This window comes from Oncorhynchus clarkii, chromosome 7 (assembly GCF_045791955.1).
Source record: "Oncorhynchus clarkii lewisi isolate Uvic-CL-2024 chromosome 7, UVic_Ocla_1.0, whole genome shotgun sequence".
NCBI lineage: Eukaryota > Metazoa > Chordata > Actinopteri > Salmoniformes > Salmonidae > Oncorhynchus > Oncorhynchus clarkii.
Genome location: NC_092153.1, coordinates 66,449,246 through 66,472,775, shown reverse-complemented (window position 1 = coordinate 66,472,775; position 23,530 = coordinate 66,449,246). Strand labels below are relative to the sequence as shown.

The window sequence follows — 23,530 nt, the reverse complement described above, 5'->3', positions numbered from 1 at the left end:
TAAGTCTTTGCTTGGTAAAGCACTGCCTTATCTCAGCTCACTGGTCACCACAGCAGCACCCACCCGTGGCACACACCCCAGCAGGTATATTTCACTGGTCACCCCCAACGCCTATACCTCCTTTGCCACCTTTCCTTCCAGTTCTCTGCTGCCAATGACTGGAAAGAATTGCAAAATCACTGAAGCTGGAGACTCATATCTCTTAAACATCAGTTTTCATATCAGCTCACAGACCATTGCACCTGTACATAGCCCATTTGTAAATAGCCCATCCAACTACCTCATCCCCATATTTTTATTTTTTTATTTTCTCCTTTGCACACCAGTATCTCTACTTGCACATTCACCTTCTGCACATGTATCACTCCAGTGTTTAATTGCTAAATTGTAATTACTTTGCCACTACGGCCTATCTATTGCCTTACCTCCTTTATCTTACCTCATTTGCACACACTGTATATAGATTTTTCTATTGTGTTATTGACTGTACGTTTGTTTATTCCATGTGTAACTCTGTGTTGTTGTTTGTTTCGCACTCCTTTGCTTTGTCTTAGCCAGGTCACAGTTGTAAATGAGAACTTGTTCTCAACTGGCCTACCTGGTTAAATAAAGGTGAAATACATTTTTTTTATTTTTTTTATTGTTCATAGGGGAGTGTACCTTGACTAATGTAAGTCAACTGTCTTTCATAGCTATAACCCATACATATCCCTTCTGTGACTAATGAGTATCTATCCCTACCCATGGCTGTGTTATATAACTGTAATTGACATGTCCTCTGTGTTATATCACTGTAATTGAGATGTCCTCTGTGTTATATCACTGTCATTAAGATGTCCTCTGTGTTATGTGGCTGTCATTGAGTTGTCCTATGTGTTATATCACTGTCATTGAGATGTCCTCTGTGTTATATGGCTGTGTTATTGAAGTGTCTTCAATGTGTTCTCTGCCTCCCCAGATCACAGAGCAGCAGCTCCGGCAGACCAACGACCGCTTCAAGGCCTTCCTCAACGGAGACACCCAGATAGTGGCTGACGAAGCTTTCATCAACGCAGTCCAGAGTTACTATGAGGTACAGTAACATAACCTCTCTCTACTGCCACAGACCCATAACCTCTCTCTTACTCTCTCACCTACTCTCTCTCACCTACTCTCTCTCACCTACTCTCTCTCACCTACTCTCTCTCACCTCTCTCTCTCTCTCTCACCTACTCTCTCTCTCTCTCTCTCTCTCTCTCTCTCTCTCTCTCTCTCTCTCTCACTTACTCTCTCTCTCTCTCTCTCTCACACTTACTCTCTCTCTCTCACTCTCTCTCTCTCTCTCTCTCACCTACTCTCTCTCACCTACTCTCTCTTACCTACTCTCTCTCACCTACTCTCTCTCTCTCTCTCTCTCACTTACTCTCTCTCTGTCTCTCTCACTTACTCTCTCTCTCTCTCTCTCTCTCTCTCTCTCTCTCTCTCTCTCTCTCTCTCTCTCTCTCTCTCTCTCTCTCTCTCTCTCACTCTCTCACTCTCAATCATATAGTATTACTACCAGTCCAGATCTACTAGGAGGTAAACTCTCTCTTCTATCTCTCTCTCTGTGACTAACTTGCAGTCTTCACCCCCTGGGCCCAGTTTTTCAAAAGTTATCTGATCGGATTTCCACAATCAGATAGGATTAAATGCATAGAAATATAATGAATAGAACAGACATTCAAGTCAGTGATATGCCCGTTCTATTAATTATATTTCTATGCATTTAATCCTATCCGATTGCATTTTGAAAAAACGGGGCCCTGGAGTGTGTCACAGTCTTATAATACTATGTGCTCAGCCCTGTGGCTACGCATGACTCCAACTCAATCATCAAGTTGGCCCGATTACCAACAACAATAAGACAGCCTCTAGGGAGGAGGTTAGAGCCCTGGTGGAGTGGTGCCAGGTAAATAACCTCTCCCTCAACGTCAAAAACAAACAAAGGAGAATGGCGTCAAATTGATCTCTAAAATCGAGCGCGTGCGATGGAACATCATTGAGCAAGTAAACACTTAGTCAAGAGAGCAGAGGATGCGTCCTGTGAGCAGAAGATGAGTGCTGCGAGTGCATAGACCAGTTGAAAGCACAGATATTTGGCCAAGACCGAGAGGATGGGTCCCACAAGCGCACAGGCCAAACTTGAGAGCTTGCACGTGCTATTTTGAGTGAGCAGAACATCATTGCCGCAGATCAAAAATAAACATTTTGGAATAAAACAATACAGAACCGTAAGCAAAGAAATGTTGTTCAAACGTGAAAAATGTATTGGAAAGCATCAAATTGTCTACCAACAATAGGCATGTCTGTTAAGTTTTCACTCTCAATTTCTCAAGTTGCTCTCTCTCAGGTCTTGGCACCTTTGGGTTTCAATGTCTGTTTTCTTTCGATTGGATTTCAGGCTGGTGGGGGCAGGCGAATGCTTGCCAGTGAACAGTCCAGTGTTGCGTTGTGTGATTGGCTGAGTCTTCTTGGGTGCATGACTTCAAACAGATGAGCTTCAGAGCCGTCTGTTTAGCTTGATAGCCAGCTTGAACAGGTAGCACCGACCGACTTGGGAAACCCATCTTCAACATGATACATAAGCAAAGCAATTGGGAAATAAATTCTAAAGCTATACTATACTTTTAGTTGAGTGGAATCTACTTGCTAAAGTTAGCTAGCTAACTAATTACTTGTTAGCCACTAACGTTTGTCTGTAAGACGAAAAGCAGACAGTCTGCTCTAGCTAAGTAACACCATAGTCCATCACTATATAATAGTTTCTCTTCACTTTTCCACAAAGTGTCTGGTAGGTGTTTGCTTGATATGAGGGAGTTAATGTATCAAAGAATAATTGGATTATGGACAAAATGTGGATGTGATCTAACAGGTTCATTCATCACACACTAGGTCCTGGACATCATTTAACATAGCTAAATATAATGATTACATTGTTGGGAATAACATGTGGGTACACACATAATAAGGCATAATGATGATACCATTGAAAGAGAAGAAGGACCAGGAGAGTAGTTCAGAGAAAGTGTAGGAATTGAGATGATGTGATAAGGTGCGTCTCGGTGAGAGGTGTAAGAGTCAGGCGCAGGAGAGCAGGGATTTTTGAGAAGCGTGTTTAATATACACTGCTCAAAAAAATAAAGGGAACACTTAAACAACACAATGTAACTCCAAGTCAATCACACTTCTGTGAAATCAAATTGTCCACTTAGGAAGCAACACTGATTGACAATAAATTACACATGCTGTTGTGCAAATGGAATAGACAACAGGTGGAAATTATAGGCAATTAGCAAGACACCCCCAATAAAGGAGTGGTTCTGCAGGTGGTGACCACAGACCACTTCTCAGTTCCTATGCTTCCTGGCTGATGTTTTGGTCACTTTTGAATGCTGGCAGTGCTTTCACTCTAGTGGTAGTATGAGACGGAGTTTACAATCCACACAAGTGGCTCAGGTAGTGCAGCTTATCCAGGATGGCACATCAATGCAAGCTGTGGCAAGAAGGTTTGCTGTGTCTGTCAGCGTAGTGTCCAGAGCATGGAGGCGCTACCAGGAGACATGCCAGTACATCAGGAGACGTGGAGGTGGCCATAGGAGGGCAACAACCCAGCAGCAGGACCGCTACCTCCACCTTTGTGCAAGGAGGAGCAGGAGGAGCCCTGCCAGAGTCCTGCAAAATGACCTCCAGCAAGCCACAAATGTGCATGTGTCTGCTCAAACGGTCACAAACAGACTCCATGAGGGTGGTATGAGAGCCCGACATCCACAGGTGGGGGTTGTGCTTACAGCCCAACACCGTGCAGGACGTTTGGCATTTGCCAGAGAACAAGACTGGCAAATTCGCCACTGGCGCCCTGTGCTCTTCACAGATGAAAGCAGGTTCACACTGAGCACATGTGACAGACGTGACAGTCTGGAGACACCGTGGAGAACGTTCTGCTGCCTGCAATATCCTCCAGCATGACTGGTTTGGCGGTGGGTCAGTCATAGTGTGGGGTGGCATTTCTTTGGGGGGCCGCACAGCCCTCCATGTGCTCGCCAGAGGTAGCCTGACTGCCATTAGGTACCGAGATGAGATCCTCAGACCCCTTGTGAGACCATATGCTGGTGCGGTTGGCCCTGGGTTCCTCCTAATGCAAGACAATGCTAGACCTCATGTGGCTGGAGTGTGTCAGCAGTTCCTGCAAGAGGAAGGCATTGATGCTATGAACTGGCCCGCCCATTCCCCAGACCTGAATCCAATTGAGCACATCTGGGACATCATGTCTCGCTCCATCCACTAACGCCACGTTGCACCACAGACTGTACAGGACTTGGCGGATGCTTTAGTCCAGTTCTGGGAGGACATCACTCAGGAGACCATCCTCCACCTCATCAGGAGCATGCCCAGGCGTTGTAGGGAGGTCATACAGGCACGTGGAGGCCACACACACACTACTGAGCCTCATTTTGACTTGTTTTAAGGACATTACATCAAAGTTGGATCAGCCTGTAGTGTGGTTTTCCACTTTCATTTTGAATGTGACTCCAAATCCAGACCTCCATGGGTTGATAAATTTGATTTCCATTGATAATTTTTGTGTGATTTTGTTGTCAGCACATTCAACTATGTAAAGAATGAAGTATTTAGTAAAAATATTTCATTAATTCATGTTACGGTTTTCTTCCGTCAAAGGAAAGGAGGACCAAAATGCAGCGTGGTTATCTTGATACATCTTTAATAAAGATAATACCGAACAACACAAAAACACTAACCGTAACGTGAAAAACCGAAACAGCCCTATCTGGTGCAAACAAACACAGAGACAGGAACAATCACCCACGAAACACTCAAAGAATATGGCTGCCTAAATATGGTTCCCAATCAGAGACAACGATAAACACCTGCCTCTGATTGAGAACCACTCTAGGCAACCATAGACTTACCTAGACAACTCTACTATACCACAATCCCATAACCTACAAAAACCCCAAGACAAAACACACCACATAAATAACCCATGTCACACCCTGTCCTGACCAAAATAATAAAGAAAACACAAAATACTAAGACCAGGGCGTGACAATTCAGATCTAGGATGTGTTATTTTAGTGTTTCCTTTATGTTTTTGAGCAGTGTATTTATTGAATTTATTGAATTGAACAAAGTTATATGTGCAAACGGATAACAAACGTATCATTCGACATAAGATTCCACCTAAAACAATGACATGACCTTTGTCGCAATTATTCTCAACTCAACTCCTGTCACTTCCTCTCTACTCTGACTGTGTGTGTACTGATGTCTGGTCAGAGTGTGATTTAGTAAGTAAAAGTTTCAACCTAGGGCTGAATATATCACGCAGGTCGCCAGCCTACGTAGGAATCTGGGGAAAACGCAGAGTGGAATGTTTACATTTTCTACGCCGGTGTCTGGACGGCGTTCACACTTGTTGAATGCATCTTCACCTTGTCGTTTGTCGTTATCCGACTGGCCGGTGTTGCCTGGATCTCCCCCATCTGATAGCAGAGTAGAAGGAGCACAGCAAGTGGAGCAAGGCAATCAACAATGGTCATATGCCACGAGCCGTGGAAGCCGAAGACAGCAGCCTCCCGCAAAGCAGTCTACACTCCCAACGAGAGGCCCGGAGCAGATACAAACAACGAATAGTTTCGCCGTCCTGGAGCCTGATTTTCCTGCACCTTCATCGCTGGGGGTGCCTGTGTCAGCGGCCGCAGTGCCTACTGCTACGATTTAGAAGTTGACGTCTGCAACCTTCCTTCCCTGCTCTGGACTAATCGGGGCTTCTCCATCTGTCGGAGGCCTGCACCAGGCACCAGGGGCAACTGGGTTAAGTCATCCTACCTCTCGCCCATCCATAAAGGGTTCCCAGCTGTGATTTTAGGCAGCTCCATGGTAGGAATTGTGACTGTTCCTGGTGCAAAAACATTGTCCTATCCCGGAGCTCGAGTAAATTACATTACTAAGCTGCTCCCACATGTACTACGTCAGGTCATGGACATCGGTTCTATCATAGTCCATGTGAGTTTTAATGACATTGTGAAGGGTAGGTCTGAACAGTTGAAACTGGATTTTAAAGAGCTGATTGACTCTCTGCTAGACACTAACAAAAGACCAATCATATTTGGCCCTGTGCCCTCTATGAATCGTGGCATTGAATGCTTTATCAGGATTCTTTCTCTTCACAACTGGCTACGTGATTATTGCAGCTCAATGGGTGCAACTTTTGTTGACAATTTCGATACCTTTTGGAAACAAAACATATTTTGTAAGGAGGATGGGATCCACAAAAATCATTTTGGTTCCTGGATCCTTTCGCAGCATTATAAGGCTGCGTTGAGACAATGACTTATCAATGACCCAAGCCCAGCTTGCCCTGCACTAACATACAATAAATCACATATCTACTCCAGCTAAGCTTTCCAGTAAAGCAATGAAAATAAGTAAGCATCCCAGAAGAAAAGTGCTCAAAATAGTCCACATTACCATATCTTTCTTAAGAAACAAGGTTCATGAAATAAATAATTTGCTAGTAACAGATGTCATTCATATTCTGACACCTCTGAAACTCACTTAGATAATAACTTTAATTATACAGTAGTAGCAATACAAGGTTAAAACATTTTTATAAAATATAGAAATTGTCACGTTCTGACCTTTATTTCCTTTGTTTTGTCATTATTTAGTATGGTCAGGGCGTGAGTTGGGGTGGGCAGTCTATGTTTGTTTTTCTATGATTTGGGGATTTCTATGTTTCGGCCTAGTATGGTTCTCAATCAGAGGCAGGTGTCATTAGTTGTCTCTGATTGAGTATCATACTTAGGTAGCCTGGGTTTCACTGTGTGTTTGTGGGTGTTTGTTTCCGTGTCTGTGTTTTTCACCATACGGTACTGTTTTGGGTTTTGTTCATTCCACGTTTATTGTTTTTGTATTTAGTTGTTCATGTGTACTAGTTCTTATTAAAAGAACCATGGACACTTACCACGCAGCATATTGGTCCTCCGATCCTTTTCGCCTCTCCTCTTCTGAGCTTGTGTTATTTATTTTAGGTACTCCTCTCTTTTTTGTTTGGGTTTCAACCCTGTGTTTTGTATAGTGTTTGTTTGGTCTTCATCCCCGTGTCTTTACTCTGCACGCCGTAATTTGGGTGTAAATAAAAACCCTATTACGCATTCTTGCGCCTGTCTCCCAAATCATTCATACCAACTTGTCAGGTGGAGGTGTTGCTGTTAATATTCAGAACCACATTCCTGTAAAGATTAGAGAGGATCTCATGTTAAATACTTTTGAAGTAATATGGCTACAGGTTGATCTGCCTCACCTGAAGCCCATTCTAGTGGGGAGCTGCTATAGACCACCAAGTGCTAACAGTCAGTATCTGGATAATATGTGTGAAATTATTAAGGGATGTGATATCAACAGAGAGGTATATTTTCTGGGTGATTTAAATATCGACTGGCTTTCATCAAGCTGCATACTCACAAAAAAGCTTCAAACTGTAACCAGTCCCTGCAACCTGCTTCAGGTTATCAGTCGACCTACCAGGGCAGTTACAAACAGCACAGGAATGAAATCATCAAACTGTATCGATCACATCTTTACTAATGCTGCAGAAATTGGCTTGAAAGCAGTATCCAGATACTAGGAAAACCAAAGGCTGGGCCTAATATAGTGTATAAGAGGTCATACAAAAAGTGTTGTAGTGATTCCTATGGTTATTGATGTAAAGAATATTTGTTGGTCCTCAGTTTGTAGTGAAGAGCAAACAGACACTGCACTTGACACATTTATAAAATTGCTTATGCCAGTTACTAATAAACATGCACCCATTAAGAAAATGACTGTAAAAACTGTTCAATCCCAATGGATTGATTAGGAATTTAAAAATTGTATGGTTGCGAGGGATGAGGCAAAAATAATGGCAAATAAGTCTGGCTGCACAACTGATTGGCAAACGTACTACAAATTGAGAAATCATGTGACTAAACTGAATAAAAGAAGAAGAAACTACACTGTTACAAATATAAATGACATAAATAATGATAGTAAAAAGCTCTGGAGCACCTTAAATACAATTTTGTGAACAAAGGTAAACTCAATAGATATTGTCAATTACTTTAATGATTTGTTCAATGGCAAGATTTAAGCATGACATGCCAGCAACAAATGCTGACACTACACTTCCAAGTATATCTGACCAAATTATGAAAGACAAGCATTGTAATTTTGAGTGAGTGTGGAAGAGGTGAAACAATTATTGTTGTTTATCATCAATGGCAAACCACCGGGGTCTGACAACTTGGATGGAAATCAGATGATATTGCCACTCCTATTTGCCATATTTTCAATTTAAGCCTACTAGAAATTGTGTGCCCTCAGGCCTGGAGGGAAGCAAAAGTAGTTCTGCTACCCAAGAATAGTATAGCCCCTTTACTGGTTCAAATAACCGACCAATCAGCCTGTTACCAACCCTCAGTAACCTTTTGGGAAATGTTGTGTTTGACCAGATACAATGCCATTTTACAGTAAACAAATTGACAACAAACTTTCAGCACGCTTATAGGGAAGAACATTCAACAAGGACAGCACTTACACAAATTACTGAAATGGATGATAAAAAGATTGTGGGGGCTGTTTTGTTAGACTTCAGTGCTGCTTTTGACATTATCGATCATAGTCTGCTGCTGGAAAAACGTATGTGTTATGGCTTTACACCCCCTGCTATATTGTGGATAAAGATTTACACAGATGGTGTTCAGGGCAGCTGTAAAGCCTCTTACTTTTTTATATATTTACTAATGACATGCCACTGGCTTTGAGTAAAGACAATGTATCTACTGTATGTATACAGATGACTCAACGCTATACACGTCAGCTACTACAGCGAGTGAAATGACTGCAACACTTAACAAAGACCTGCAGTTAGTTTGAGTGGGTGGCAAGGACTAAGTTAGTCCTAAATGTTTATAAAACGAAAAGCATTGTATTTGGGACAAATCATTCACTAACCCTAAACGAAATCTTGTAATAAATAATGTGGAAATGTAGCCAGTTGAAGTGACTAAACTGCTTGGAGTAACCCTGTATTGTAAACTGTCATGGTCAAAACATATTGATACAACAGTAGCTAAGATGTGGAGAAGTCTGTCCATAATAAAGCGCTGCTCTACCTTCTTAACAACACTGTCAACAAGGCAGGTCCTACAGGGCCTAGTTTTGTCGCGCCTGGACTACTGTTCAGTCGTGTGGTTAGGTGCCAGTAAAAGGGACTCAGAAAAATTGCAATTGGCTCAAAGCAGGGCAGCACGGCTGGCCTTTGGATGTACACAGAGAGCTAATATGAATAAATATGCATGTCAGTCTCTCCTGGCTCAAAGTGGAGGAGAGATTGACTTCGTCACTACTTGTATTTATGAGAGGTATTGACATGTTGACACCCATGCATGCCCCACAAGACGTGCCAAGAGGTCTCTTCACAATCCCCAAGTCCAGAACAAACTATGGAAGGTGCACAGTACTACATGGAACTGTATTCCACATCAAGTAACTGATGCAAGCAGTAAAATTAGATTAAAAAAGAGATAAAAAATACACCTTATGGAACATTGGGGACTGTGAAGCAACACAAACATAGGCACAGACACATGCACACATGAGGTGAACTGTACCAATCCACATAGGCACAGATAACATATGCACTATACACACATGTACATATGGATTTTGTACTCTAGATATGTGGTAGTGGTGGAGTAGGGGCCTGAGGGCACACAGAGTGTAGTGAAATCTGTGAATGTATTGTAATGTATAAACTGCCTTAATTTTGCTAGACCCCAAAGTAACATTAACCCTTAAACGTAAGAGGTAAATAACGACTCTGCGAACTAGCCAGTTCAGTCCATTAACCTGAGGTTGACTAAGATGCCTAACGGAGCCTAAGAATGAACGGAGGTTAAGTAGTCCCCCAGATGAGCAGGTCGAGTTCGTTCCCTCATAGGCCGTTCTTCAGCAACCCCGCTTGTGGCTCTGGCCCTTGGGGAGCCCACGGAGGCTGGGGCTCGGGTGGATGTAGTGGAGGAGGTCCATCAGGTGGCGTCTCTGGCCTGTAAGTCAGTTTTGTGGGCATTTGTGTTCTTTGAGGGGCTGGTACTTTTCTGAGGTGGCTGGCGTGCCAGCGTGATCCATTGCTCAGCATGAGGTGGCGTGCCCCAGTTGACCTGCAAGGGGTCCGACCAGAATGAGGCCATTTTGTTGCATCACTGAGGTCATCGGGCTCAGACGCAGTCTGACACTTGGATGATTGGCTTCTTCACCCTGTGCGCCTTGTCGAAATGCTGTTTCATTGTTCTTTGGTGCCTGGTCACTGCCTGTTTTCATAGGTGTCGCCGGTTCTGCTACTCTCTGTCTTCTGAGTCTGTCCAGTGGCAGTTCCATCTCACAACCTAGCATGAGAGATTCTGGGGAGACCTGTGTTTTTGTGTGTTTGCTTTCTCTGTAGTGCATTGGCGTTTGGTTCAAAGCAGTTTGGAACGTGCACCCCTGGACCAGCTTCTGGGTTGTAGTAGGCCGCGAGGATGTGTTTGATTCCCTTGTCGCTGAGATAGGAGGAGAACTCGTCAGAGGTTAGCTGGGCCCCATTGTCTGTGGTGAGGGGTAGGCCCCACCTTGTGAACAGGCTGTCTAGCACTTCTGGCCACTTAGAGTGGAGGTCATATGCCACCACCAGGAAGCACTGATGGCGAGGGACTGCGTGCCCATGGATCTCGCCACAGGTGTCCAGCTGGATGTGCTTCCAGGGGCAGGACGGCCACGCGAGAGGCTGCAGGGGGGTTCCTGTTTTCCCACTGAGGAGGCATGCAGCACAATCTCTGACCAGGGCTTCAATGTCGTGGTCGGTGCCTGACCACCACAAAAGGTCTCGACTTCGCTGCTTGACCTTCACTATGCCAAAGTGACCCTCGTGCACCATTGATAGAACATGTTCACGCAGACCACTCGGGACCACAGTGCAAAACCCTCAAGAGACACAGACTTCTTCCCAGCAAGAAAGTTTGTGCTTCACCCTGGTGAAAGTCACCAACTCTCCCGGCACACGTGCTGGCCATCCAGTGTATATGTAGGTTTGAGTTTGAGTTTGAGTTTATTTTTATTTTTACAGGGACAGTGCACATTAATCAACGTTTCAGTAAAAGTGCCGGTCTTAGCCAGCCGGCTAATTTTCAACCGCAGTCCCTGGGCAGGTTATTAAAAAAAATTACAATATAGACAATAGCAGCATAGAACAAGCAAGACATAGCAACATAGGACAAGCAAGACATAGCATACAGAGCAACATAGGACAAGCAAGACGTAGCATACAGACAGAGCAACATAAAACAAAAAGCAGCAAGACAAAATTCATAAAAGCAACAAAGTGTTTCCACACCTCACAAGCTACAGACAACAGACAACATGGAAAGCGGCAACACACAGCTAGGGACCATGTTCACAAATCTGATTGACCTTTAGCCATGTCTTCAAGCATTTTGTGAAAGTGTGATATGTGGTGCAGTTATGTGTGTCTGATGGCAGTGTATTCCAGACATGGGAAGCTCTCACAGAGAATGCAGATTTACTAAAGGTGCTTTTCCTTAGGGGAACTATACAGTCACCTCTCATGGCAGACCTTGTGGATCTGCTGCCATATGTCTGGGTTTTCTGTTTAACAAAAATATTGAGTGGAGGGGGAGCCAGGCCATTAAGGATCTTGAATACAAGACATGCGTCGGTGTATTGCACAAGATTTTCCCAACTCAAGAGCTCATGCTTTCTAAGAATGTGACAATGATGATGGCTATTGGGCTTCCTATCAAGCACTTTGAGAGCCTGTTTGTAGACAGACTGAATAGGTTTTAATGTTGTACAGCAAGCTTGGGCCCAACTAGTCAAGCAGTATGTTAAGTGGGGGAGTATCATAGTTTCGAAGTACAGTTTTGCTACCTCTGTAGTCAAACAATTTCGTATAAATCGGAAATTAGCTAGGTTGAATTTGGTTATTTGAATTACTTTTTTCACATGCTTTTTAAAAGAGAGGTTGGAATCAAGTATGATGCCAAGGTACTTAAAATCGGATACCACCTGGAGCTTCTCCCCTGACACATAGACATCTGGCTCAGTAGCATCTGTTGCCCTCTTTGTGAAGAACATGCAAACAGTTTTTTTCACATTGAGATGCAAACACGAGTCATTGAGCCACTTGTAACCTGGACCATTACAGTAGTGAGTTCTTGTGCAGCTTGTTGTTTGCTCTTTGCATGCACATATATCACTGTATCATCTGCATACATTTGAACTTCAGACCCAGTACAGACAGAAGGCAGATCATTAATGTACAGGCTGAACAGGAGGGGCCCCAGTATTGACCCTTGGGGCACGCCCACATCATAGCTACGAGTGGGCGACAGCTCATTGCTCACTCTGACACACTGAGTTCTGCCTTCAAGGTATGATTTCATCCATCTCAAGGCATCAGGGGAAAAGTTGAACTTGGACAATTTTGTGATGAGAATCTCATGGTTAACAGTATCAAAAGCATTCCTTAGGTCCAGAAACACAGCCCCCACAACACCCCCTTTGTCCATCTTGGACTTCACATTTTCCAGAAGAAAGCAGTTGGCCGTTTCTGTGGAGTGTTTCGCTCTGAAGCCAAACTGCATGGAGTGTAATGTGAAGGGGCTGTTGTTGAGGTGGGCAATCAGTTGTTCTGCTACACACTTTTCAACAACCTTTGACACCACAGGTAGTATACTAATGGGCCTGTAGTTACTCACGTCAGCAGGGTCGCCTGATTTAAAGATGGCCGTTATTATGGCCGACTTCCATACCCTTGGAAACACACCGAGACCAATAGATGTGTTGGTGACCTTAGTAATGGGGCCAATGAGTGACTCTTTGTAGTTTTTAAGAAAGGTAGAGTCCATCCCAAACACATCTTTGGCTTTAGAGCTCTTTAGTGAGCTAATCACCTTGTTCACCTTTGACTCAGAAACCTCCCTTATGATGAAGACAGGTTGAGTGTCATTCACTAGCACTGGGCCCAGGAAACAAGTGGAGGGGTTCTGTGTCAGTGCCCTGACAGAGTCAATAAAGTAGGAATTGAAGGCTATTGCTATTTCGACTGCATCCTGTGTTAGATTGTTATTCACCATGATTTCTAGTCTTTTTGCAGTGTTACTATGGTCTTTCCCTGTTAACTTTTTTAGATTCTCCCATATCAATTTAGAATTTCCCTTTGCTTCACCAATTATGTTAATAAAGAAGTTTGCCTTGGCCTGTCTAATTTCTTTCATCACCTTATTTCTCAACATGGGAAACCTACGTCTGTCATGCTCTAATTTAGGTGCGCAGGGTAGACCTGGGATCCTGTTCCGATGCTTGCTTCAGCTCTTCCAGTGAGACGGCTGACTGAAGGGGAGAGTAGTGCATTTGTACGAGCTCTGTTTCGTTGTCGTCTGGCAAGACAGTCGGAGTAGGAGCATGAGAGAAGGTCTGCCACCACGTTATCCCTCCCCAGAGTGAACTTCAGCTGAGAGTCATACTGTCTGAGGTGGTCTGCCACCACGTTATCCCTCCCCAGAGTGAACTTCAGCTGATAGTCATACTGTCTGAGGCGAGGTTGCAGAATATGTCTGTGGAGGGGGTCTTGACCACACTCTGGCTGTGCTCCAGACAGCGGTAATGCTGGAACCTGTTGGTGGCCACATCACCTCCCTCAGAACTAGTAAAGATTTCCAGGTTCTTTCAGTGGGGTTACAGCACAATCTATAGAGAGGACAGAAAAATACTGGAGATGGAATTAGATTTAGTATGGAGTCGAAGGGCTAAATTAAAATCCTTGTAGTTATGGAAGTGACAACAATGATTATTTATGCAAAAATCTTAGTTGTGTCTAGGTGTTTAATAGTGTGTGGGAACTAACCGAGTCAATGGGTGTATATGAGAACTGGACATCACTGAGTGCAGAGTAGAGGGGCAGGCTCAGACAAACACTGTAGTCCATCCCTGCCTAGAAACTCTGGTATGAGGAGACGAGAGAGAGAGAGAGAGAGGTCACAAAACACTGCACTAAATCACACACAAGAAAAGTGTAACACAAAACACAGGCCTGTAATACAGGGTGTATACAGACTCAGAGTAGACTCATGTACACATCATGTATATCCTACACTACACACTTGCATATACAGACCCATTACTCACTCTCTTACATGCAACAAACATACAGTACACAGACAGAGAGGCTAGGTGTGTCTTTACTGTGATCCAGGGTGGAGGAATATCATCTAGTTGTCGTCATCAGGCATATTAGCACAGCGGCTGTTCGTTGAGATCACACTGGGATGTATCACGGTTATCAACACCTCCTCCCACTGAGGAAGGTGGAGGGATACATACAGTGTGTGCTGAGTTAGGGAACTTCCATGACCTCAAAAGCCTTAGAAGAAAGTTACGTCAAGGTCAAAGGTGACTCAGAGGTCCAAACTTGATGTCCTCTGCCTCGTAGGTGTAGTGCTACAGGGCAATGAAGTAGAACCTTGACTCCACCTTCAGACATACGTATGTTCTCTATACAGACACTGACCTGTCTCCTGAGAACAACTGCAGTGATGGAGAGAGTAAAAATATGATGTCTAGAAATGCCAGAGTTCAATTGGAGTTGTAAAGTTTTAACATCTTATGTTTTTACATTTAATTTCACCTTTATTTAACCAGGTAGGCCAGTTGAGAACAAGTTCTCATTTACAACTGCGACCTGGCCAAGATAACGCAAAGCAGTGCGACAAAATAACAACAACACAGAGTTACACATGGGATGAACAAAAGTACAGTCAATAACACAATAGAAAAATCTATAAACAGTGTTCAAATGGAGAAAGGAGGTAAAGGCAATAAATAGGCCAATAGTAGCGAAGTAATTAAAATTGAGCAAATTAACACTGGAGTGATAGATGAGCAGATGATGATGTGCAAGAAGAAACACTGGTGTGCAAAAGAGCAAAAAAAGTAAATAAAAACAATATGGGGATGAGCTAGGTAGTTGGATGGGCTATTTACAGATGGGATGTGTACAGCTGCAGCGATCGTTAAGTTCGTCAGATAGCTGATGCTTAAAGTTAGTGAGGTAGATATAAGTCTCCAATCAGCGATTTTTACAATTTGTTCCCGTCATTGGCAGCAGAAAACTGGAAGGAAAGGTGTCCAAAGCAGGTGTTGGCTTTGGGGATGAACAGTGAGATATACAGTGCCTTGCGAAAGTATTCGGCCCCCTTGAACTTTGCGACCTTTTGCCACATTTCAGGCTTCAAACATAAAGATATAAAACTGTATTTTTTTGTGAAGAATCAACAACAATTGGGACACAATCATGAAGTGGAACGACATTTATTGGATATTTCAAACTTTTTTAACAAATCAAAAACTGAAAAATTGGGCGTGCAAAATTATTCAGCCCCTTTACTTTCAGTGCAGCAAACTCTCTCCAGAAATTCAGTGAGGATCTCTGAATGATCCAATGTTGACCTAAATTACTAATGATGATAAATACAATCCACCTGTGTGTAATCAAGTCTCCGTATAAATGCACCTGCACTGTGATAGTCTCAGAGGTCCGTTAAAAGCACAGAGAGCATCATGAAGAACAAGGAACACACCAGGCAGGTCCGAGATACTGTTGTGAAGAAGTTTAAAGCCGGATTTGGATACAAAAAGATTTCCCAAGCTTTAAACATCCCAAGGAGCACTGTGCAAGCGATAATATTGAAATGGACGGAGTATCAGACCACTGCAAATCTACCAAGACCTGGCCGTCCCTCTAAACTTTCAGCTCATACAAGGAGAAGACTGATCAGAGATGCAGCCAAGAGGCCCATGATCACTCTGGATGAACTGCAGAGATCTACAGGTGAGGTGGGAGACTCTTTTCTTAGGACAACAATCAGTCGTATATTGCACAAATCTGGCCTTTATGGAAGAGTGGCAAGAAGAAAGCCATTTCTTAAAGATATCCATAAAAAGTGTTGTTTAAAGTTTGCCACAAGCCACCTGGGAGACACACCAAACATGTGGAAGAAGGTGCTCTGGTCAGATGAAACCAAAATTGAACTTTTTGGCAACAATGCAAAACGTTATGTTTGGCGTAAAAGCAACACAGCTGAACACATCATCCCCACTGTCAAACATGGTGGTGGCAGCATCATGGTTTGGGCCTGCTTTTCTTCAGCAGGGACAGGGAAGATGGTTAAAATTGATGGGAAGATGGATGGAGCCAAATACAGGACCATTCTGGAAGAAAACCTGATGGAGTCTGCAAAAGACATGAGACTGGGACGGAGATTTGACTTCCAACAAGACAATGATCCAAAACATAAAGCAAAATCTACAATGGAATGGTTCAAAAATAAACATATCCAGGTGTTAGAATGGCCAAGTCAAAGTCCAGACCTGAATCCAATCGAGAATCTGTGGAAAGAACTGAAAACTGCTGTTCACAAATGCTCTCCATCCAACCTCACTGAGCTCGAGCTGTTTTGCAAGGAGGAATGGAAAAAAATGTCAGTCTCTCGATGTGCAAAACTGATAGAGACATACCCCAAGCGACTTACAGCTGTAATCGCAGCAAAAGGTGGCGCTACAAAGTATTAACTTAAGGGGGCTGAATAATTTTGCACGCCCAATTTTTCAGTTTTTGATTTGTTAAAAAAGTTTGAAATATCCAATAAATGTTGTTCCACTTCATGATTGTGTCCCACTTGTTGTTGATTCTTCACAAACAAATACAGTTTTATATCTTTATGTTTGAAGCCTGAAATGTGGCAAAAGGTCGCAAAGTTCAAAGGGGCCGAATACTTTCGCAAGGCACTGTACCTGCTGGAGCGAGTGCTACGGGTGGTTATGGTGACCAGTGAGCTGAGATAAGGCGGAGCTTTACCTAGCAGAGACTTATAGATGACCTGGAGCCAGTGTGTCTGGTGACTAATATGTAGCGAGGGCCAGCCGACGAGAGCATGCAGGTAGCAGTGTTGGGTGGTATATGGGAATTTGGTGACAAAACGGATTGCACTGTGATAGACTACATCCAGTTTGCTGAGTAGAGTGTTGGAGGCTATTTTATAATTGACATCGCCGAAGTTGAGGATCGGTAGGATAGTCAGTTTTACGTATGTTTGGCAGCGTGAGTGAAGGATGCTGTTGCGAAGTAGGAAGCCGATTCTAGTTTTAATTTTGGATTGGAGATGCTTAATATGAGTCTGGAAGGAGAGTTTACAGTCTAGCCAGACAACTAGGTATTTGTAGTTGTCAACGTATTTTAAGTCAGAACCGTCCAGAGTAGTGATGCTAGACGAGCGGGCGGGTGCGGGCAGCTATCAGTTGGAGGCCACAGAAGGAGTGTTGTATGGCATTGAGCTTGTTTGGAGGTTTGTTAACACAGTGTCAAAAGAAGGGCCAGATGTATACAGAATGATGTCGTCTGCGTAGAGGTGGATCAAGGAATCACCTGTTGCAAGAGCAACATCATTGATATATACAGAGAAAATAGTCGGCCCGAGAATTGAACCCTGTGGTACCCCCATAGAGACTGCCAGAGGTCCGGACAACAGGCCCTCCAATTTGACACACTGAACTCTGTCTGAGAAGTAGTTGGTGAACCGAGCGAGGCAGTCATTTGAGAAACCAAGGCCGCTGAGTCTGTCGCTAAGAATATGGTGATTGACAAAGTCGAAAGCCATGGCCAGGTTGATGAAGACGGCTGCACAGTACTGTCTTTTATCAATGGTGGTTATGATATTGTTTAGGACCTTGAGCGTGGCTGAGGTGCACCCGATCTGTTTAACTTGGCTTTCAAAGACTTTACAAAGGCAGGGCAGGATTGATATAGGTCTGTAACCTTTTGGGTCTAGAGTGTCACCCCCTTTGAAGAGGGGGATGACAGCGGCAGCTTTCCAATATTTAGGAATCTTGGACGATACGCTTCATTCAAGGTAATAGTGCATTTTAAGACTGCTGCTGAACTATGAACTATGGATAATAATTTAGCCAATTAAGTGATCATATACTATTTGGGACTGAGGCGAACTCTACCAATCCACGCCACTCGTCAGCCAGTATGGCTCAGTATTGAACAGACTGCTTTCATTTCATTCCCAACCCTCATCGTGGAAAGTTATCCTATAGGTTTTCACTTCATCCCTAACCTAACCTACTTGTACACATTGAGTACAGAACCATCCTCTTTATAGAACAATCGTTCTAACCAAAGTCAATAACACCATCCTCTCTACATGGCAAATAATAACAACGCCTACATACAGCGTCAAACCAATCAGTACCACTAATGATTAAGTTATCGGGGTGATTGATAGTAGTCATGGGTACCTGCAGGAAGTCCCCAGAGTGATGTGCATAAAGGAGAGCCAAGGTACATGGAACAGAGTGGACTCCTGTATCTCCTATCTCTGTCAGCTAAGCAGAGAACAACTTTCCACCACATAGTGACGGTGGGCCAACATGGAAAGAGTGATGGAGAGAGAGAGAGTGTGGAGAGAGAGTGTCACGTGTGCTCCCCCTCCCCCCCGGGCCTATAGGTCACCAGGCTGCTCGTTATGGCGCACACCTGTCACCATCGTAACGCGACGTGTCATCACTCACCTGGACTCCATCACTTCCATGATTACCTGCTCTATATATGTCCCTCCCTCTGGTTCCTTCCCCAGGCGTCATTGTTTCTGTTTCATGTCTGTGTGTTGTTTCTTGTTTTGTATTATGTTACGTTTATTTATTAAAACACTCACTTCCTGAACTTGCTTCCTGACTCTCAGCGCACTCATTACAGAGAGATGGTTATTCTCTTTTATTATAACTGCACATAAACTGACAGAGTAAATGTAATCTGTATTTCAAATAGACTGTATCTCATAGAATGCAGTTAGCGGTTTATTGGTTATTTAGTTCGGAGTTTGATATCTCTTGACTCCCCCTCACCCAATCTCAATCCGAGGGCATCTTCCCCAGAAAGGGGCTTCCCTGTTTGTTCTCACCCGGCCTCTCCCTCCTTCGCCACTCCTTCCAAGTCATGCTTGTCTTCCAAGTCCTCCTTTTCTACCAACCCCTTGTTAACTTAGCTAGCTAGCTTCAATGCTCGTGGTTAAAAGATACTGGTCATTTATATATGTGGTTAAATGTTAGCTAGTTAACTTAGCTTCCTAATCAATAACTTGCTTAAATAAGATTCTCTACTGAAAAATTATAGGGTTGACCTTTTTATCATTGGCCATCGTCTCACCATCACCTTGCCTTTCACCGTCAAAATCTGGTTAGAGAGCAGTCAAGCCGTGATTGGTCAAGAAACCTGACGAAATGCGTTTCTGGAGAACGCCACAGCGGTCTAAGGCACTGCATCACAGTGCTTGAGGCGTCACTACAGACCCGGGTTCGATCCCAGGCTGTGTCGCAACCGGCCGTGACCAGGAGTCCCATAGGGCGGCACACAATTGGCCCAGTGTTGTCCAGGTTAGGGAGGGTTTGGCAGGAGGGGCTTTACTTGGCTCATTGTGCTCTAGTGACTCCTTGTGGCAGGCTGGGCGCCTGCAGGCTGACATCGGTCGTCAGTTAAATGGTGTTTCCTCCAACACATTGGTGCAGCTGGCATCCGGGTTAAGTGGTGGCGGGTGTTAAGGATTGCGGTTTGGTGGGTCATGTTTCGGGGATGCATGACTCGACCTTTGCCTCTCCCGATCGCGTTGAGGAGTTGCAGCAATGAGACAAGATTGTAATTGAAAAGGGGGGTAAAATACACACACACACACACAGAAAAAAAAACATTTCACCTGTAATATAATTATTGTAAAAGATTGCAGTTACTTGCGGGACCCATCATCTGCAGTCTTGATTTGTGTTCTCTTGCTCAGTGATGTCATTGAACCCTGTAGACTGTATAATGTTGTTTACTCACTATGTACAGTACCCATCAAAAGTTTGGACACACCTTCAAGGATTTTTCTTTATTTTTACTATTTTGTACATTGTACAATAATAGTGAAGACATCAAAACAATGAAATAATACATATGGAATCATGTAGTAACCAAAAAAGTGTTAAACAAATCAAAATATATTTTATATTTGAGATTCTTTAAAGTAACCACCCTTTGCCTTGATGACAGCTTTGCATTCTCTTGACATTGCCTCAACCAGCTTCATGAGGAAGTCACCTGGATTGCATTTCAATTAACAGGTGTGCCTTGTTAAAAGTTCATTTGTGGAATTTCGTTCCTTAGTGCGTTTGAGCCAAACAGTTGTGTTGTGACAAGGTAGGGGTGGTATACACAAGATAGCCCTATTTGGTTAACTTCTTGACGCTACCCATCCCTTAAGCGGGATAATTGTCATCAGCAACCGCTGTGTAGCATAGCGCCACAGTCAAATAATATGACTAAAAATATTCATATTCATGAAATCACAAGTGCAATATTGCAAAACACAGCTTAGCCTTTTGTTAATCCACCTGTCATCTCAGATTTTGAAATTGTGCTTTACAGCGAAAGCAATCCAAGCGTTTGTGTAAGTTTTTCGATTGCATGACAAAACATTAAGTACACTTAGTATCAGGTAGCTTGGTCACGAAAATCAGAAAAGCAATCAAATTAATAGTTTACCTTTGATGATCTTCGGATGTTTTCACTCACGAGACTCCCAGTTACACAACAAATGTTCCTTTTGTTCCATAAAGATTATTTTTATATCCAAAATACCTCAGTTTGTTTGTCGCGTTATGTTCAGAAATCCACGAAAATTCCAAATAATATCCGTTATGTCCACAGAAACATCTCAAACGTTTTTTTTATAATCAATCCTCAGGTTGTTTTTAAAATATATATATTTGATAATATATCAACCGGGAGTGTAGGTTTTTCAATAGGACAGGGAGAAACAATGTCCGCTTTACTCTGTTGCGCAAAACTCACTCTGAGAGCCTCCACCTATCCACTTACGCAATGTGATTTTTCTCTCTCATTTTTCAAAATAAAAGCCTGAAACTATGTCTAAAGACTGTTGACACTGGTTGATATGGTTGATATCCCTTTAAATGGAGGATAGGCATGCATAGGAGCAGAGAGGTTTCAAAATAAGAGGCACTTCCTGATTGGATTTTCCTCAGGTTTTCGCCTGCAAAATCAGTTCTGTTATACTCACAGACAATATTTTGACAGTTTTGGAAACTTTAGAGTGTTTTCTATCCTAATCTGACAATTATATGCATATTCTAGTTTCTTGGGCTGAGAAATAGACAGTTTCAAATGGGTATGTTTTTTAGCCAAAAACAAAAATACTGCCCCCTACACACAAAAGGTTAAAGACTTAGTCCATATTATGGCAAGAACAGCTAAAATAAGAAAAGACAAACGACAGTCCATCATTGCTTGAATGCCAGTCAATCCGGAAAATTTCAAGAGCAGTCGCAAAAACCATCAAGCCATATGGTGAAACTGGCTCTCATGAGGACCGCCACAGGAAAGGAAGACCCAGAGTTACCTCTGCTGTAGAGAATAAGTTCATTAGAGTTAACAGCCTCAGAAATTGTAGCCCAAATAAATGCTTCACAGGGTTCAAGTAACAGACACTTCTCAACATCAACAGTTCAGAGGAGACTGCGTGAATTAGTCACATGCTCTGAATACAACAGGATATACAGTTATATAGACTATATACAGGGGGTACCCGTACAGAAGTCAATGTGCGGGGACAGCGGTTAGTTGAGATAAAATGTACATGGAGGTAGAGTTATTAAAGTGACTATGCATAGATGATAACAACAGATAATGCAGCGGTGTAAAAGAGGGGGAGGGGGTGGCAATGAAAATAGTATGGGTGGCCATTTGATTAGATGTTCAGGAGTCTTATGGCTTCGGGGTAGAAGCTGTTTAGAAGCCTCTCGGACCTAGACTCTCCGGCACCGCTTGCCGTGCGGTAGCAGAGAGAACAGACTATGACTAGTGGCTGGAGTCTTTGACAATTAGGGCCTTCCTCTGACACCGCCTGGTATAGATGTCCTCAATGGCAGGAAGCTTGGCTCCAGTGATGTACTGGGCAGTACGCACTACCCTCTGCAGTGCCTTGTGGTCAGAGGCTGAGCAGTTGCCATACCAGGCAGTGATGCAACCAGTCAGGATGCGCTCGAGGGTGCAGCTGTAGAACCTTTTGAGGATCTGAGGACCCATGACAAATCTTTTCAGTCTCCTGAGGGACAATTGGTTTTGTTGTGCCCTCTTCACTACTTTCTTGGTGTGCTTGGACCAAGAATGTGTGCTTGGACCATGTTAGTTTGTTGGTGATGTGGACACCAAGGAACTTGAAGCTCTCAACCTGCTCCACTACAGCCCCTTCGATGAGAATGGGGGCATGCTCGGTCCTCTTTTTCCTGTAGTCCACAATCATCTCCTTTGTCTTGATCACGCTGAGGTAAAGGTTGTTGTCCTGGCACCACATGGCCCGGTCTCTGACCTCCTCCCTATAGGCTGTCTCATTGTTGTCGGTGATCAGGCCTACAACACTGTTGTGTCATCGGCAAACTTAATGCTGGTGTTGGAGTCGTGCCTGGCCGTGCAGTCATGAGTAAACAGGGAGTACAAGAGGGGACTGAGGACACTCCTCTGAGGGGCCCCTGTGTTGAGGATCAGCGTGGCGGATGTGTTGTTATCTACCCTTACCACCTGGGGGCGGCCCGTCAGGAAGTCCAGGATCAGGCCTTCATGGTCGAATTTCTGCAAAAAAAAACACTACTAAAGGACACCAATAATAAGAAGAGACTTGCTTGAGCCAAGAAACATGAGCAATGGACATTAGACTGGTGGAAATCTGTTCTTTGGTCTGATGAGTCCAAATTTGAGATTTTTGGTTCCAACCGCCGTGTCTTTGTGAGATACAGAGCAGGCGAATGGATGATCTCTGCATGTATGGTTCCCACCATGAAGCATGGAGGAGGAGGTGTGATGGTGTGGGGGTGCTGTGCTGGTAACACTGTCAGTGATTTATTTAGAATTCAAAGCACACTTGACCAGGTTGGCTACCACAGCATTCTGCAGCGATACGCCACACCATCCCATCTGGTTTGCGCTTATTGGGACTATCATTTGTTTTTCAACAGGACAATGACACAACACACCTCCAGGCTGTGTAAGGGCTATTTTACCAAGAAGAAGAGTGATGGAATGCTGCATCACATGACCTGGCCTCCACAATCACCCGACCTCAACCCAATTGAGATGGTTTGGCATGAGTTGGACCGCAGAGTGAAGGTAAAGCAGCCAACAAGTGCTCAGCATATGTGGGAACTCCTTCAAGACTATTGGAAAAGCATTCCAGGTGAAGCTGGTTGAGAGAATGCCAAGAGTGTGCAAAGCTGTCATCAAGACGAAGGGTGTCTACTTTGAAGAATATAAAATATATTTTGAGTTGTTTAACTACATCATTTGGTT

The 23,530-nt window shown here is 43.6% G+C and overlaps 1 protein-coding gene across 2 annotated transcripts in view; it reads left to right on the top strand.

Moving 5' to 3' along the window:
- LOC139413709 (calcium-dependent secretion activator 1-like) overlaps positions 1-23,530 on the top strand; it is a 143,907-nt gene that overhangs the window by 23,831 nt on the left and 96,546 nt on the right. For both annotated transcript variants that reach the window (XM_071161393.1, XM_071161391.1), the window contains exon 2: positions 959-1,072. In XM_071161393.1, the coding sequence (XP_071017494.1) occupies positions 959-1,072 (114 nt within the window). The remainder of the gene's footprint in view (positions 1-958; positions 1,073-23,530) is intronic.